The sequence below is a fragment of the Myripristis murdjan genome, chromosome 17, assembly GCF_902150065.1.
Source record: "Myripristis murdjan chromosome 17, fMyrMur1.1, whole genome shotgun sequence".
Classification (NCBI taxonomy): domain Eukaryota; kingdom Metazoa; phylum Chordata; class Actinopteri; order Holocentriformes; family Holocentridae; genus Myripristis; species Myripristis murdjan.
The window spans coordinates 14519821-14535951 of NC_043996.1; the positions used below are offsets into that span (position 1 = coordinate 14519821).

Here is a 16131-nt window from a genome sequence, read left to right on the forward strand (position 1 = left end):
TATTTGCATAGCTGCGATATCATTGGTTGTATGCAATTTTTTCGGGTGTGTTCTCGGTTTTTATTGGCTGCAAGAGCGACAGCATGAGCTCGCGGCGCTGAAGAGACCCGCTGGTGGGCGTGGTCTGTCTCCAGCTGGGTTGCTAGCGTGAGAGCAGCTGCCGGTGACAGGAGTGGAATAAACTCTGAACACTGCCGATTCAAACGACCTGCAAAAGCATATATTCGTGAATGAACTTGTGCAAATCTTGATGAGCATCTCTTTAACTCCACACAGACATACATGCGGCTACTTTGACTGCAGCCATGACCTCTTGGCTGGACCTGGTGATGTGCACAACTTACACTCAAAACACAGACAACAAAAAAAAAGAAGCTGACACAAACTGACAGCTCGAAGGAAATATGCTTCTATTTGCGTGTCGCCACCCTTAGCAAAGAGTTTACACGACACTGTTTGAAGTTACGACTTTAAATAAAAGTTTTTGAGGAGCTCACCTACGTTGCAGCGAGGCTGGTTTCGGGGAACTGCCTGGCAACGAGACGCTTCTGAGGTGAACTGCGCTCTGATTGGACCGCCGAGTTGCGTGCGAAAACCTGGCGAAGCCGCGCGCATCTGATCTGAGGGACCAAGTCCAAATGCCTGGCACGAGAGAGGAACAAAGCATACCATCAACTCCAAAGAGAAGAGACTGCTGTCCTATAGCGACCATAGTGTCTATATGGTGCTATGTAGTGGGTTTACAGCCACTTAATGGCAGCTGTATACAGCAGGCTATACCCCCTCCAAAATTATACAGCTCACTTGGTATTTGTGAGTTTGACATGACCTAGTTACTGCTGCAGCTACCACATGCCTTTGTCTGCAAAACAGCATTTAAGCAAGTTTCCTCTCTAAGATTGTGCAAGTTAAATGTTAAAAAGAGCCTTTATTTTGAATGTACATGTCACAGAAAGTTGGCAATCCTTGCCCTACTACCAGTGATGAACTCAGAAATGGTTGTTTAGTTTGTCTAGTTGCTGGCAAGCTGCAGCAGAGCCAGTGTGGCTATCACACAAACAGTCAGTGAACAGTCCATGCACTTAAAATACAACTTTTAATATCTAAATCAGGCACTATTTTTTATTTGTTTTATGACAGTGAAGATGTAGACACAATCAAGTTTGAAGCATTTTCCCTAACTAGTTAAAACAAACAAACAAACAAACAAACAAACAGAAACTACATTTCTCTTGATGGTAATTTTGCTGCAGGCCATCTCCTTCCAATTCATGCGCGCGGGAACTACTTTTTGCCAGGGGGTGCTGCGTATGGGGGGGGGGGGGGGGGGGGGGGGGGGGTTAAGTGGTTATACGGAAATGCGGGACCTTTTCTAGTAGGTATACGCCGTATACCTGCGTATCACGTAGACTACATCACTGATTTGGAGGCTAAACTTTCAGTGACAGACAACCAGCTGTGCGAGCGCAGCGCAAACAAGAGAGAGAGTTGCAGCAGCATCCCGCTGTGCTGGCAGACTCGGCAGCAGGGACGGTTTCTGCGATGGGCAGTGCAACTGCCCAGGGCGCAATCTACTTGGGGGCGCACGAGAAAAAAAAATCTCCAGTTTTCTAGACTACCGTATTGACCCGCACATGCCGCGGCACCATCAGTCGGCATCAGGATGGCCGGCCGCGGCACCGTCCGATACCGCGCCCACCCGGTCAGGTCTGCCGGATCTGACAGGTGAGCTGCCTCATGCTGGCCAGTGCCGCGGCCGGCTCGCCTGATACCGACTGATGGTGCCGCCTGATGTGTCTCGGTGTGATTGCCCCTCTGCAGTTTTACATGTTTTTCGTTTTCCTTGCATTAGGTGCAGTAGATTAATACACGTTATACTTTCTCCCCCTGTCCACACCCTAAGTGACTGCCACAATCAAGTCATTTTCAAAAGAAAATGACTTTGAAATGTGGTAAAATTAATTTGACATTTATTCCACCCCTCCTCAGCAGGGGGTGCTGCAGCACCCTCAGCACCACCCTTCCCGCGCCCTTGTTCCAATTTGCAGTAGCTTTTCAGAATAGCTGCACAAACAGTGCTTAATGTTTTTTTCATCCTATGGCAGGATCATATTGTTCCTCCTATACCCCTGCAAGATATTTTTTATATGTGGCCCTTGAATCTTGGAGCAGGCAGCCAAATGCATTAGCTTCAGGCTGGTGACTTGATTCTGGAGTGAGACTTGCAAACTTTCATGATCGTGAACATCACAGTTTGCCTCCAGACAGGGGCGCCGCCAGGAATTTTGGGCCCCATGAAAAAAAAAAAATGTATTTACTAGTTGATGGTTTAACAATTTTATATTAGTTTTTACCTATTTTTTGGGGCCCCTGTCAGGCAAGGGCTCTTGGAATTGTCCTAACTTTTCCCCCATATACAGCGTCCCTGCCTCCAGGTCTCTTTTCCTCTGGAATAGCGTTCATAAGGCCACTGGATGGTGGATCAGGATTCACTGTTTGAGACTGTGAGGCCATCTGAGTGTGCACATCTTACACTATTGATCATACCAAACATATAGTGCCTTAAGCAAATGGATACATAACCTATATGCAAATGATGGCAGATTTAATGCATTTTCCTATGACCCATGAACGCCATTTTCATACAGATACTGTATACAAGTCTTCACAGACACATTTGAGATTAAATAGTCTTCATAAGCATGGCTCAAATTGGGTTGGGTTAGATCTCAAAAGTGAAATCCAGGTGTAACTGATGACAGTTGTCTCATGTCAAACAGACTCACGTATAGAAAGTTTCCTTAAATTTCCAATATAAACATGTATACATGTTTATATATAGACTACTTTGTGTGGTCTCAGAAGAAATGGAGTGAGATAAAAATAAAATCAACCAGTCAGAGCCAATATACAGTATTAATCAGAATAACCAAAATAAAACCAGAAACTAGAACATAGGGAAGGCGATGGTGCTGCCTCCTGGTGGCCTTCACAGCTGTTTGCAATGTTGCAGTATTAAAGTGTACAAGACAGTCAGCATGGCAGCTATTTCTTCTTCACATGATAAAACTGCAATGCCTTTGATTTTATGTGAACTACCAGTGTTGCAATTGGTATTTTACAAGTTCTCACAGTAAATTTACTTTAGTATTATTTCTTGTTCAGAATCTTTAAAGCTGATTTTTTTTTGGAATTATTTGATGTCTTGGTATCCTAATATTCTCCTATATTTCTCAGCTAGCACACCATGGAAGGAATCATTACAGCGTGGACTCTAGTGTGAAAATTGAAGATATGGGAGATGAAGAAATTTTCCAGTGGATTTGAATTCTACGGGTGTGATCAAGAGTGTCATTGACTGGAGGTGTAGAGTGCTTTCACAGCGTTTCATCAGACTTTGAGGTATGGAAAGACATGACTAAATATTGGATGAGGTAGCCTGAGTAAAGGTAAAATCCCAGAAAATCATATTAAGATTCTTATGATGTTGAACCATTCAGTGAATATTTGTGCACATGGAAAACCTCTCTAAGATAGAATCGGGGGCAGTATTCACAAAAAAGGACAGACCCTAAGAAATAGAGCAAAACAAATGTTTGTATGATTAGGGAAGATAATTTCCAGTTAAAGGATTTGAAGAGGTTGTTCATATCTGTTTGGCCCCTGTCCCCTGCTAACCTGGATCACCTGTCACTTTTGTATTTTCAAAGGTGTGAAGTGGCGAGGGTAAGGTTTATGTTGTTGAAATGTGTCATAATGATTGATCTCACATGAACACTTAAGTAGTTAAGAAGACGTACAGTTAATGTGAAATATTCTGGAGAAGCATCTCATGAGTTTATTATCACACATCAAAGTATTAGAGGGGCCTCTTGTAGCAGATTTCTAAAACAGTAAATTGGTTTTGTAACTGCCTGTACCTCATTCCACATTATGCACGGCTCTAGTAATGTGTCTGTTTTTCCACTAGATGGCAAGAGAGAGCCTCTAGGAGCAGTGGTCTTTTGGGCAACACAGTATAAAACACTGTCACAGTTGTTGTGTTATATTACTCATAACACTGTAGAAAGACAGATACAGCATGCTTTACACTGTAATTTGATCAATAAATATAATAAGATGTCAAGTCAAGCCACTTTTATTTATGTAGCACTTTTAAAAACAGCAGGAGTGCTAAATAATTGTGGCAGAAGGGTTTACAATACAAATGTACATGATTAAATTAGTAATACATAAAAGCCAAGACTAAAATGGAAAACACTAGATCTTTTCTGTTAGTATGTCAGTTTTTTTTTTTTTTTTTTTTTTACTACAGCATTATGAGTGGAGGGAGGCGACTAGGTTTCATCACACATAAGCCTACTGTGAGGAGAAAGGGAGGTTTAGCAAAGTTCCTAAATATGCCAGTTAAAATCAAATTCATGGAAGCTGTGGTGTAAAGCATAAGCTAAGTGTTTAATTGGTCTATCTCTAACAAGCTGCATTAAGACTATATGCTATTAGACGAGATTAGTTATTGCATTTTTATTTAATTAATATATATATATATATATATATATATATATATATATATATATATATATATATATATATATATATATATATATATAAATTAAACTGTTTGCGTTTCTTCTCCTTGCTCTGGCACTTGAACTACACTATCATGGTCATTTGTCAAATCAGTTGAAATTACTTTCCAACCTTTCTTTAGGGGTTCACCTGTATTTTGGCATTATGATGGAGTTGGGTGGCAAAATGTCCATGAAATATGTTGGCTACTCCTCATTTTGCAAAACAGGCCATAACTCTCACACAGTAGTATGTCTGCCTGAAATGAATCTTTCTAGATTTATTTGGCCACTTGTCTTCTACAGCTTTGCCAACACAGCCACCCGCTCACTCTGAACAGATATTCCTCCAAGTCTTAGTCAAACTTGAAGTTTGGGTGTGAATTGTGAATGTTGGCACATTTAGCTGTAGACTGTCACACATTCACAACTCATAACTGTTTTGTGGGTTCACACAGTCAATAAGACTCTGAGTGTCCTCATCTCAACCTTTATATGATCCTACCTCATTTATATGCAAAATCACATCCAACGGAGAATTTGATAATGCTTTGTTTTTGGCCAAAAGAGGCCAAATAGCAAAACATTTTCAGTGTCTTCTGCACTGAAAATGTAATGTAACAGTAACATTTTTATGCTAAACTGCTTTGAAATTGCATTTTATTTTTTATGCCCATTTATGTCTGAATATCTTATGAAGAAGGGCTTGCACTGGAAACATCACGTGGTGGTAACAAGAAAAGCCATGGGAGCCAACTCTAATATAGAGACTTTTTTTTCACTCTTTTCAGTCTAGCACCTAGATCTAAGTTTCTGGATGTGTGTGCTTTGTATTTGTTTTTACTTAGTTTCTATACAAAACATTGTTATCTTCAAAAGGAAACTAAAGTTACTGAAAGTATTAAAAATTTGCTAAAGCTCATGATCTATATAGCTGAATGTTAAGGTCTTAGAGCATTATTATAGAGATGATGATTAGTAAAAAAAAATGTCCCAAACTGGCAAAGGTGCCCTTGGTTCATGTGACATTACATCAAACCTTATAACTAAACAGTGAGGACATACAGTTACCATGAAGCTTGATGTGCATACCCCAGTCTAACTAGTATATTCACAGTATGAAATCTAATATTTGAACAATTCTTATGTCTGTTTACTGTTATTACTGTAAATAGTATTATTACTAGCAGTGCAGTAATGCTGGTCAACCGGTATGGCAGAGTATGGCATCTTCCATACCTCAGTCTAAGTCAGTCTATATTTATCTGGTTGTTGCTGCCCCACTGACAACAAATACACAAAACCTTAAAATTCCCCTCTCGTTAATCATCATCAGTGCAATACAATCATCAATACTTTTTCACAAATGAACAGCACATGCACACTTTTATTTTGGTAAATCGGCATCAAAAACAACAATTTCAGAAGTAGATAAAAGGCTGACATGGAATGGATGATGTCCAGATTTATTCTTCCTACTAACACAACATACTATGAAACCCAGCTCACAGCAGCACCTGAGTTACGGCGCCTCGGTGTTGGTGGGATCCTTTTGGTGTGTTGTATTTAACACACACAGCTCTGTGGGTGGCTGAAGGGCTTCAAGGCTGAGGTTCCTCTTTGTGGATGCACTGCTCAGGTCCTCTGCTGGAGTGGATAACACTTTCAGCTTCTGTGAGGATGGAGGGAAACACAAATCCCCATTATGGTCTGTAATTTATAATCGCCCTTGCACTGTGTTGGTGCCATTCAGCGTGAATACGAATAATACCAAATTAAAAAATGATTTGTTGGTCATTTGTAAGCAACAGTTATTTAAATTACTCTATATAGCCCTGTCAAATATGTTTGGCTTCAAGGCATGCATTTTGCAAAAGACCCAGATGAAATAAATATGATGATCAATATCCAAGCATTCTGCGTTCATTTCTAGTTTACTTTTGAAGGCTGACCAGCAGCGACACACCAGGTTACTTTTCCACAGTTCACAGTGTACCTGTCTCAGAGTCCCTGGGGTTACAGTCATGCTGTAGAGAAACCACAGAGGAACCAGGAGAGCTGAGGAGAGAGCCAGGAACATCCCGATGGCGTAGCCCCACCAGGGGTACTGGTAGGTGTTGTTGTATTTCAGAGGGGTGAACTGGATCAAGGAAAAGAGGAGTATGCCCTGTACAGAAAAAAGAAATGAAACGAGCTCAGCAGAGAATTTAAACCGAAAACATCAATATAACAAACAAAATAAAAAGTGTTTCTATCTCCCTCTTGATACATAAAATTTTAGTCATATTAATCCTTTTTTATCTTGAAAAAAGAAACAATGTTATCCCATATATGCTGTAGTTAACTTACGGTGCAGATAGCAGGTGTGATGTATTTCCAGCAATATTTCATGTAAGGCCAAGGACGGTAACCAATCATGTCCATAACATTATCGTAGTATTGATCAGCACCTTTGACACAGAAATTCATCTTAGTCATGTCTGTCTTCAAACTCTGAACTCATGCACAAATAAATGTTGCCATTATTCTATAATATAATGGAGATTTTTGATTTTCTTTGTTTAGAGGGTGTACATAATATCTATCGGCATTTGACACAAATAACTTCTGAGCCCGTTGTTGGATTATGTCTCAGATTAATCAGGAGTGAACTGCTGTTTGGAATTAATTTAAGCTCATGCAGGCTGAAACATTTTGTTAAACTTAGAAATGCGTGTCAAGCCACCCATAGCTCTCTAGCATTTTCAGTTGTGTCCTGACAGTGTCCTGCTTTTAACTGTATTCATATTCACGTTCAATGCCTAGACAGACCCACAGAAGATACATATTTCTGATTTCTGATTTTTTTTTTTTTTTTTTAAAGTCTGCTCCTTACCGTATACCCATGCTATAATGAGACACTCAATGATGGCAAAAACCATGACCGGCATCCCGTTGCAAGCATAATAGTCAAAAAGCAGAAATACATAAAGTCCACCCTGCAGAACGAAAAAGAGAGACATTGAGTAAAACATATGCATAGAAAACAGATCTGTTCATATAATGTCTGCTGACATTCAAAAGCATCACCTCAGTGACCATCAGGAGGCCGATTGAGAAACATCCGACACAGACGGCCAGCAGAAGTAGTTTTCGTCGATGACCAACGTGGAAGAAAGATGGATATATATCTGACAGAGATGTGACCAGGGCCTCCACGTACACAAACTGCAAACACAAAACAGAGATCATTTTCGCTCAGAGAAATGCATTAAAATCATGCTTATATAAGTTGACTGAACAAAAGTTTTTAATAAAAGTGTTCCTTGGGTGTTCATAGTTCAAAGTACTTGCATAGAATGGAGCGACTGTGGAAATACCTTCTCAGGTTCCACATCGTCTTACAGTAACTGCAGAGGAAAACTCTACCTGACTGTCGAGGCCCAGCAAGATGATCATGATGAAGAAGAATGAGGCCCAGAGCTGGGGAACAGGCATCATGGCTACTGCATGAGGATAGGCGATGAACGCCAGACCAGGGCCTGCAACCAGTTAATTCACACAGTTGGATTGTCAGAGTATCTGAAAATAAATTGGGTTCATATTCAATTACCAGATTAGGTTGCATTGGTAATTACTGGTGAATCTTTGAAGTCACACACATGTAAATACTGTACATAATTAAGATTTTGTAAAAGATGTTGTATGTGAAGGGTAATGGTTCAGACCTATGAGAAAACTAGTCAAAAACAGATTTACATGACACAAAAGGTAGATTATCCTTGAATTGCTTTTCAAAGTACATAAAGCTCAACTTCATAAATGAGATAAAGTTAAGAAGAAGTAAAGCTTTAACAGAAGTGAAGGATTCAAGATGTACTTGCAATGTTAAATATGCAAGGATTTGAGGGGTCAAGGGAATAATTGACAGTCAGCTACTGGCGCTTTCAGTTTACATTAACTTCCAGCACATAACACTGTGACATTTCTACAATTTCATAAAATTTCAAAACCATTGGTTCATACTGTACTTTGTTTATACTGTGTCGATAGTTTTAAAAAGTGAGCCTCGTAAAAACAACAAAAAGATTTTTTCCGTTTACTGAAAAAACAGATTTTCTAAAAATTGCACAAGAATTTCAATGTGTGATATGGGCCCTGATGTATCTCACATGCCACTATAGTCTTTGGGCTGAGCCAGAGAAGATACAACCATCCACATACTGACTGCTTTTATAGGCTGCTGTGTAAAACAATACAAATTTCACACTGATTTTATGAGTTCATTCCAGTCAACAAGTTCTAATATGCTTTTACATGATTATTATGTCCGTTGACACACACAGTTAGATGAATCATGACCAAATGTCATATTTTCACTTGAACATCATCTCAGAGGAGTGGTTTTCAAAGTCTGCAACTGTCTTATCTCAGTGGCCACGACATCATCCCACAGGCATAAGGAATAAAATATCCAGGAATAATTAATACTGCCATTCACCATAAATTCAAAATGCATGCAAATACATTTAAAAGTTTAACTGCAAAAGGCATCGATTAGTTTTCTGACCCTGGGAAAATAATACAATACCCCGTAACTTTCTCTGAAAAGTCTCTTTAACCAAATGACTAATGTTTAGTCTATTCCACAGCAACCTTTTTATAACTCATTTAAAAATCTGTTTGTTTGAAACCCTTTATGAATTTTCACCCTCACTGTCTGAGCCTGCCCTGAAACTTTGCAGCGCCCCCGGGGGAGGCTTGCCGCTCATTTTGAAAAATCTGTCCTGGAGCAATTACACCAAATTTCACTGAATGCAATCATACAGATAATGTTAAAATGATGGTACTTAGAGGACCAGCTTTGAAATGCCAGAGTAGACATATTAAATGACCTGAGCTGACTGCAGATGATCACATATTGTCACGGTCATGTGAATTGATTGGCTGCATGTTGATGGGCAGCACAACATTTTGCAGAATAATTCTCAAGGAACATGATTTTTTGAGTCAGGTTTGGTGTCTTACATTCTTTGAAAGTTTAAATATTTGACCTTTACCTTTACTGTGGCAGTCTGGTGGATTAGTGTTATATTTGTTGTGTAACAAGCCACCAGCCTCATCCCTCAGGAATAATAAATTGTGAAAGCTAATCATATGGGTTTGAGCCCCTTAAAGCTTTCAGTGTTGCGCTGACCTCTTTTGGGTGTGATCTAGAGTCTCATACCTGACTCAGCCACTTTTGAAATGTCCACATCCAGTTGGTTTGCCATGAAGCCCAGGACAGAGAAGACTGCAAAGCCCGCCACAAAGCTGGTTATGCTGTTCAGCAGGCATAAGTATAAACTGTCTCTGTAAAACAGAAGAGCAGTACACGCTGTATTATAAAACATGCAAATATCAGATAATATAATAAATATAGGGAAATTAAAAAAATAAAAATGTTTCCTCATACTTGTAGCAGTTGTTGTCAAACTTGTTGTAGCTTCCTAAAACCTGTAAAGATCCTATACAGATGGAATAGGAGGAAAATATCTGGCTTCCAGCATCCATCCATGCCTAAAATAACCACAGAATGACTGTTAATATCTGGTATTTTCCATTTCAATATTACTGATCATAATGTATACAAATATATGTATATTGTAAACAGTAATTCTTCGTCTGTGTGTCATTAAATATTGGAACGCTGTGGAATGACCAGAAGTACGCACCTGAGGATCAGTGAGCCGGACTGGGTCAGGGTAGAGGTAAAATCTGATACCATCTACGGCTCCTGGCAGAGTGAGACCGCGCACAAGCAACACAATCATCATCACATAGGGGAAAGTAGCAGTGAAATACACCACCTGAGAAAGAATCAGCAAAAAACACACAGAAACAATCTGCAGATCAGCGCTGCGAGGTTACAGTCAAGCCTGGATGCACAGAAGATTATCAGATGAGTTTGGATCTAAAATTCTGTCCTGAATGTGTTTATTGAAGCTTGATTCAAAGGTATTGTTTTTAATCTTTTAATGATCAAAAAGAACCTGTAAATTTAAGCCTAAGACTAACATCATTTGAGCAGATTTTTTTCAACATTACAATATTAAGAAAAGGTGAAAGATAAAGAATGATGCAAGTTACTCTGTGTTAGAGCACCAGTCAAACATAACCTGGGGAGATGGTGCCTCACCTTTCCTGAAGACTTGACTCCCTTCCAGATACAGAAGTAGCAGATGATCCAAGTGAGCAGAAGACACCCAGCCAGGTCCCATCGGAGACTCCCGATCTCCGCGATCCCTCCAGACAGGCCTAAGACTCTTCTCCTGAACATCAGAGGGTTTACTGAGGAGCAAATTCCTCTTGGTAAAGAGAAATATTTCTTCTTTGGATACTAGTGATGGTGGTTACTTACTGCCAAAATTCTTGGAAAGAAGACGTTGCATTTCTGAGGCTGTGATTAGATGGTGAATGATTCTGGCCATGATCAAAACAATTACCTAAAGATGGAAAAGAAAACAAAAAAATTTCTCCTGATTGTAATGAAGCAGGAAATAATCCATACAATAAATATTTTAAAACAAATTCACAGGCAGTTTTGGTGAAATAAACACAATAGCGACATATTGTATGGGTGTACCTGTGTTCCAGGTGTTGTTACAGTTGGCCCAGGGGAGCTCAGTGTTGAAGGACGAGAAGAGGTAGAGGAAGGCCCAAGCCAGTATGATGATGTAGTAAATTACACCATAGAAAACCACCAATTGACTGCCATAGCCCAAACCTAATAGTGAAAATACATGTATGTCAGTGCCTTGTATCATTTTCTCTACTCACTTGAAGTGCTAGAGAGGGACATTTGAGCAATCAACAAGCATGCTATCTCTAACGCAGGTGCCCCACTGGGCCTGCAGGTGGTGCTAGAGGGAAGATCTTAGATTCACCAAAAGAGACAAGCTCTAGTCATCAACATTCATGGTGATCAACTCATCAGCTTTGGACATGGCTCTCTGGACCTAACTGCTGACTGACCGACTGACTAACCAGCTTTCCAGTGGGGCAAAAACGTCTGCATAATTACCTTGAGCAAGAGGACAAACTTTCCTCCAACATGTGATCCCACCCTGGCGAGTGAACTGCCCCAAAGAAACCTCCATGAAGAAGAGAGGAATCCCACAGGTGAACAGCATCAGGACATAGGGGACCAGGAAGACCCCTTGTTAGAAGAACAGGGACAGAGCTGAAGTCAAGATGATCATGCTGTCAAAATCCTCAGTGTCATCTCTAAAGATCTTGCTCTCACCTCCTCCATTTTTGAAGCACAGATAGGGAAATCTCCAAACATTGCCCAGACCGATTATTTGTCCGGCCACCGCTAAAATGAATTCTGTTTTGTTGGCCCACTGGCCTCTCTTCTGAGAAAGTGCTGTCTGAGGCTGTGGACCGCTGTCATTCTTCATCGATTTCATGTATTGCCTGTCAACTCCTCCAAATCACCTTGAATTAACTGCACAATAGAAAATTAAAAGTCACAGAGGCAACAGTCATCAGTATTTATATGATGCATGGGCTTTAAGATGCAAGAAATGAAGATGACTTGTCTGTGAAGATTCTCAGTCATCCAGGTTATGATATGTACGTTCTGGTTGACTGGCAAGAACTCCCAGGTATTCAACCTCTGTGGGGTCGTTGTGAGGGTCATCGATACCACTACTGTGAAAGTACCCCTAGGTGTTCCTGGTTCTTGTGGCTGTTTTCACAAAGGACCTTTGTGAAGAACGATAACACCACTGAAGGGGAGGAAAAGGAGCCCAGACGCAACAACATTGCCATGCCTTATGTGGCTGGAGTATCGGAGAAACTCAAGAGGATCTTTAACAAACACTGCATCCCTGTGTTTTTCAAACCCAGCAACACATTAAGGCAGAAACTGGTCCACCCGAAAGACCTCACCCCAAAACAAAAGAGAAGCAACCTGGTGTATGCAGTCCACTGCAGCGAGGATTGCACAGAATTATACATTGGAAAAACTAAGCAACCCAACCCAGTCCTCAAGGCCCCCCTGTCCTGCAGGTTTTTGTTTCAGCTCTACTCTTTCACACCTGATCCATTTAAGGGTTGCATGCTGATTGGCTGAAACAGATCTACCCGAAGAGGGCATGCATCCCTGCGTTCCAATACTCATACTACCATACTATTTCGTAGGGAAAAAAAGATTTAGTATGTCCCAATACATAGTATGTCAGATGCAGTATGCCAAGAGTACCAGGATGTTCTACTACATCCAGTCAGATTTCGCAGTATGGATTTCAGCATGCTGCTCTGGCCATTCTGACCCACAATCCTATGCGCAGCGGATGTTACGTCGCACTGACTGAGTTGCGTGTACAGGCCATGCCAACATATGGACGACAGCAAAACACATATATTGCACAAAACTCGCTCAGTGACAGCAGAAGCGACAGAAAGAGAGAAGATCAGAAATATGACAGACGACAGCGCAGTATGAAACAGCACCAGGATTTTGACAACAACATTCAAATGTGGCGCTACGGATGGCGGCGGAAGTGAGCAAGAGGGTTGGACTTCAGGGACGATGTATGTAGTGTGTCTCAATAGTATGCATACACATGCATATTTCATACTAAACTACATACTTTGTAAGGGCAGCTGCAGTACATGCTAAAGTAAAAAGTATAAGTATGCGACTTGGAATGCAGGGCATGAAGGTGCATGGGCCTTAATTGGGTCAGGTGTGCAAGAGTAGAGCTGAAACAAAAACCTGCAGGACAGGGGGGCCTTGAGGACTGGTTTGGGAACCGCTGCACTATACAGACAAATGGCCCAACACAGGAGGGCAAACTCCTCAGCCCAGGACTCTGCAGTTTACTTACACCTAAAAGACAAGGGACACACTTTTGAAGACCACAATGTACAGATTCTGGACAAGGAGGACAGGTGGTTTGAAAGAGGAGTGAAGGAGGCCATCTATGTCAAAGTACAGAAGCCATCACTCAACAGAGGAGGGGGCCTCAGACACCACCTATCCCCCATCTACAACACGGTCCTTTCATCTCTCCCCAGGAGATTGAAACACCCATCACCTTTGACTTCATGGGTATCGATGACCCTCACAACGACCCCACAGAGGTTAAGTACCTGGGAGTACTTGCCAGTCAACCAGAAATGCAGAAGCTTCTTGGAGGAGAAGCGAAACGTCTTCTGAAATCTACTATCAAGTCCAGTTGACTTTTCTCTACTCTACGTACGAAGATGACTTGAGCTTCTTCCTGGATTGCTTTGTCAGTTTCCAGCGTATAGATACAATTCATTTATATCAGATCCTCCTGAGACATAGGAAAACAAACAAATGAGAAAACAACATATTATCAGCTCAAATGCATGTCTATGAGTCTAAGCTGCATGCTAAAGCACTGAGGCTGAACTCTTAACTGTTGGAACTGAAAGAAAAGGATTGTAAATATATTCAGATATATTCTGCCTAAACTGAAATGATTTACTTGTTGTTTTGGTTCTTTCAACAACACACACACACACACATATATATACACACACACACACACACACACACACACACACACACACACACACACACACACACAGAGGTCAGCTTGACTGAAACGTCAGTAAAAGGTTGTTTCAAGGTGGCAGTGAATTCTCTCTGAATTGTTTACTTCACTTGTACCTCAGAAGTGGTGATTCTTTCATGGTTCACATGTGAAATGTTGCAACATCCCATGCATTTCAGCACTGAACGAATGGAGCTGAGCATGACGACCTACCAGCATGTGAACCTTATGCACGTGGAGAGGACTGTGTTTTCGGACAGTCCTCAGACTTCAATGCCAAAGTCCACATCCAGCACACATTTTGAAACAAGATTTTCAAAAGAGCAGCTGGATATGATAAATAAAAAGAAAACTGGCTTGTTCCTAGAGAGAAATCACTCTCTGAGAGTTGGTGTGTTGGTATGGTTTCTCTTCAGTGCATTACCCTAGTCTAAGTGTTGCATGTTAAATTTTAACTGAGGCCTAATTTGAAATTCTTTAATGAGAAATAATCGTGAATGAATTTCATCTGTCTATCTATCTATGTATCTATCAATCTATCTATCTATGTACATACTTTGTTTGTTTTTAACAGTTAAACACTACCTGTTGACTGAGGGCTTAATGTTTAGGAGGGAGAGAATGTAAATTTTGCAGGATTCCAAACCAAACAAGTACATCTTGCCTAAAACTACAGCAATTAACTAATGCCGTGTCCTGTTTAAAAACTATTTAAATCATCAGACACTTTAACAGTCCTGCTCTAACCTTGAGAGCTGCTTTGTTTTTTAATACAAGGAGAGGAAAGCTAGACTTTATAACCTGTGAGTAATTTCAAATGCTTGCCAACTTACCTTACCTTAAAAGTAATCCGGGCAGAGTAACGTTACTTCTTAGGACGGCTGCGGGCAGCTCCAACAAACTCCTGAAAATCAGCTGCTGATGAAATTCTGATTCAGGGGTGAAGACTCTTCCTGATGCTTTTAACTGGCTGCAGCTCGCTGCCCTGGAACATGAATGACAGGAGCACCAGCTCTGGGGTCCTGCCTCCTGCCGCTCAGGGGCTGGGGGAGCAGTCAGCAGCAAAGTCCTGTGCAGCCTCTTGCTTATGTCCAGTTTAAGGTCCAGCTGTCTCTGTTGGTGGATTGATTGGTGACGCCTGCGGTTTGAGGCATTTCCAACCAAACATCACATCTTATTGATTAAATTGTATAATTCATAATATTAAGAAAGATAGTAAAGAATTTGATACTGCTCTGCAACAGTTTAGGCAGAGGAATGTCACATGACCTAGAGTTTACCAAACTGCTTTCTGTTTTTAGACATAAAGTATGCCAAGGCATTTGATCCGTTTCCAGTAAATCATTAACAGTGGATGCTTCAAAGCAGACCAATCAGCTTTGAAAGGAGATTATACTTTTAGTAGTAATACCTCTCTCCACAATGCATGGGGCTGAACTTTCGTCTCACAAGAGCTGATTATACCTCCTGTTACCTTCAAATTTACAAACACTAATTTAAACCTCCAGAAAATGAGTACAATAAAAATGCTACCCAAGTTTATGTGTCAGGTACTTTATATGTCTTGTTCACTACCTAAATAGCCCTTTAAATAAAACATAACCTCCCCTATTAATGCCCCCTACAGGCTACATGTTATGCTTACCCTCTTGTCCCCATTAATTAGGAAACGTTACTGAATATGAAATTCACAACAACAACAACAAAACAATCTGATGCTAATCATGTGTTTAGAGATGAAACACTGGATGGGGTTGAATTGACCACAAAGATAATAGGAGGATTACATAAGGTTTTCAGATGACTCTTAGGTTAAAAAGTTCATACCAAAGTCCATATATAGCACACACTGTTTGGAAACAAGGTCTGAGGTTTCAGATGAGGAGCAAAGCTGAGGATTCTGAAACTGAGGCATTAATAACTATTTTGTTATCACATCTCCTATTAGTCAAAATTTATACTCCCTGATATAAAGATGATAATAAAGAATTTGATACTCCTCAGCAACACAG

The 16131-nt window shown here is 40.6% G+C and overlaps 1 protein-coding gene across 1 annotated transcript; it reads right to left on the reverse strand.

Moving 5' to 3' along the window:
• Nucleotides 1-575: 575 nt before the first annotated feature.
• LOC115375048 (sodium- and chloride-dependent GABA transporter 2-like) lies at nt 576-13967 on the reverse strand. Its single transcript, XM_030074313.1, has 16 exons — nt 13799-13967; nt 11833-12036; nt 11611-11745; nt 11173-11313; nt 10948-11032; nt 10726-10858; nt 10262-10396; nt 10003-10106; nt 9775-9899; nt 7977-8089; nt 7638-7775; nt 7444-7546; nt 6918-7018; nt 6565-6735; nt 6086-6240; nt 576-642 (listed from the first exon to the last, which is right to left on the reverse strand). The coding sequence occupies exons 2-15, from the start codon at nt 11996-11998 to the stop codon at nt 6091-6093; spliced, it is 1800 nt and encodes a 599-aa protein (XP_029930173.1). The 5' UTR covers nt 11999-12036; nt 13799-13967; the 3' UTR covers nt 576-642; nt 6086-6090.
• Nucleotides 13968-16131: the final 2164 nt, after the last annotated feature.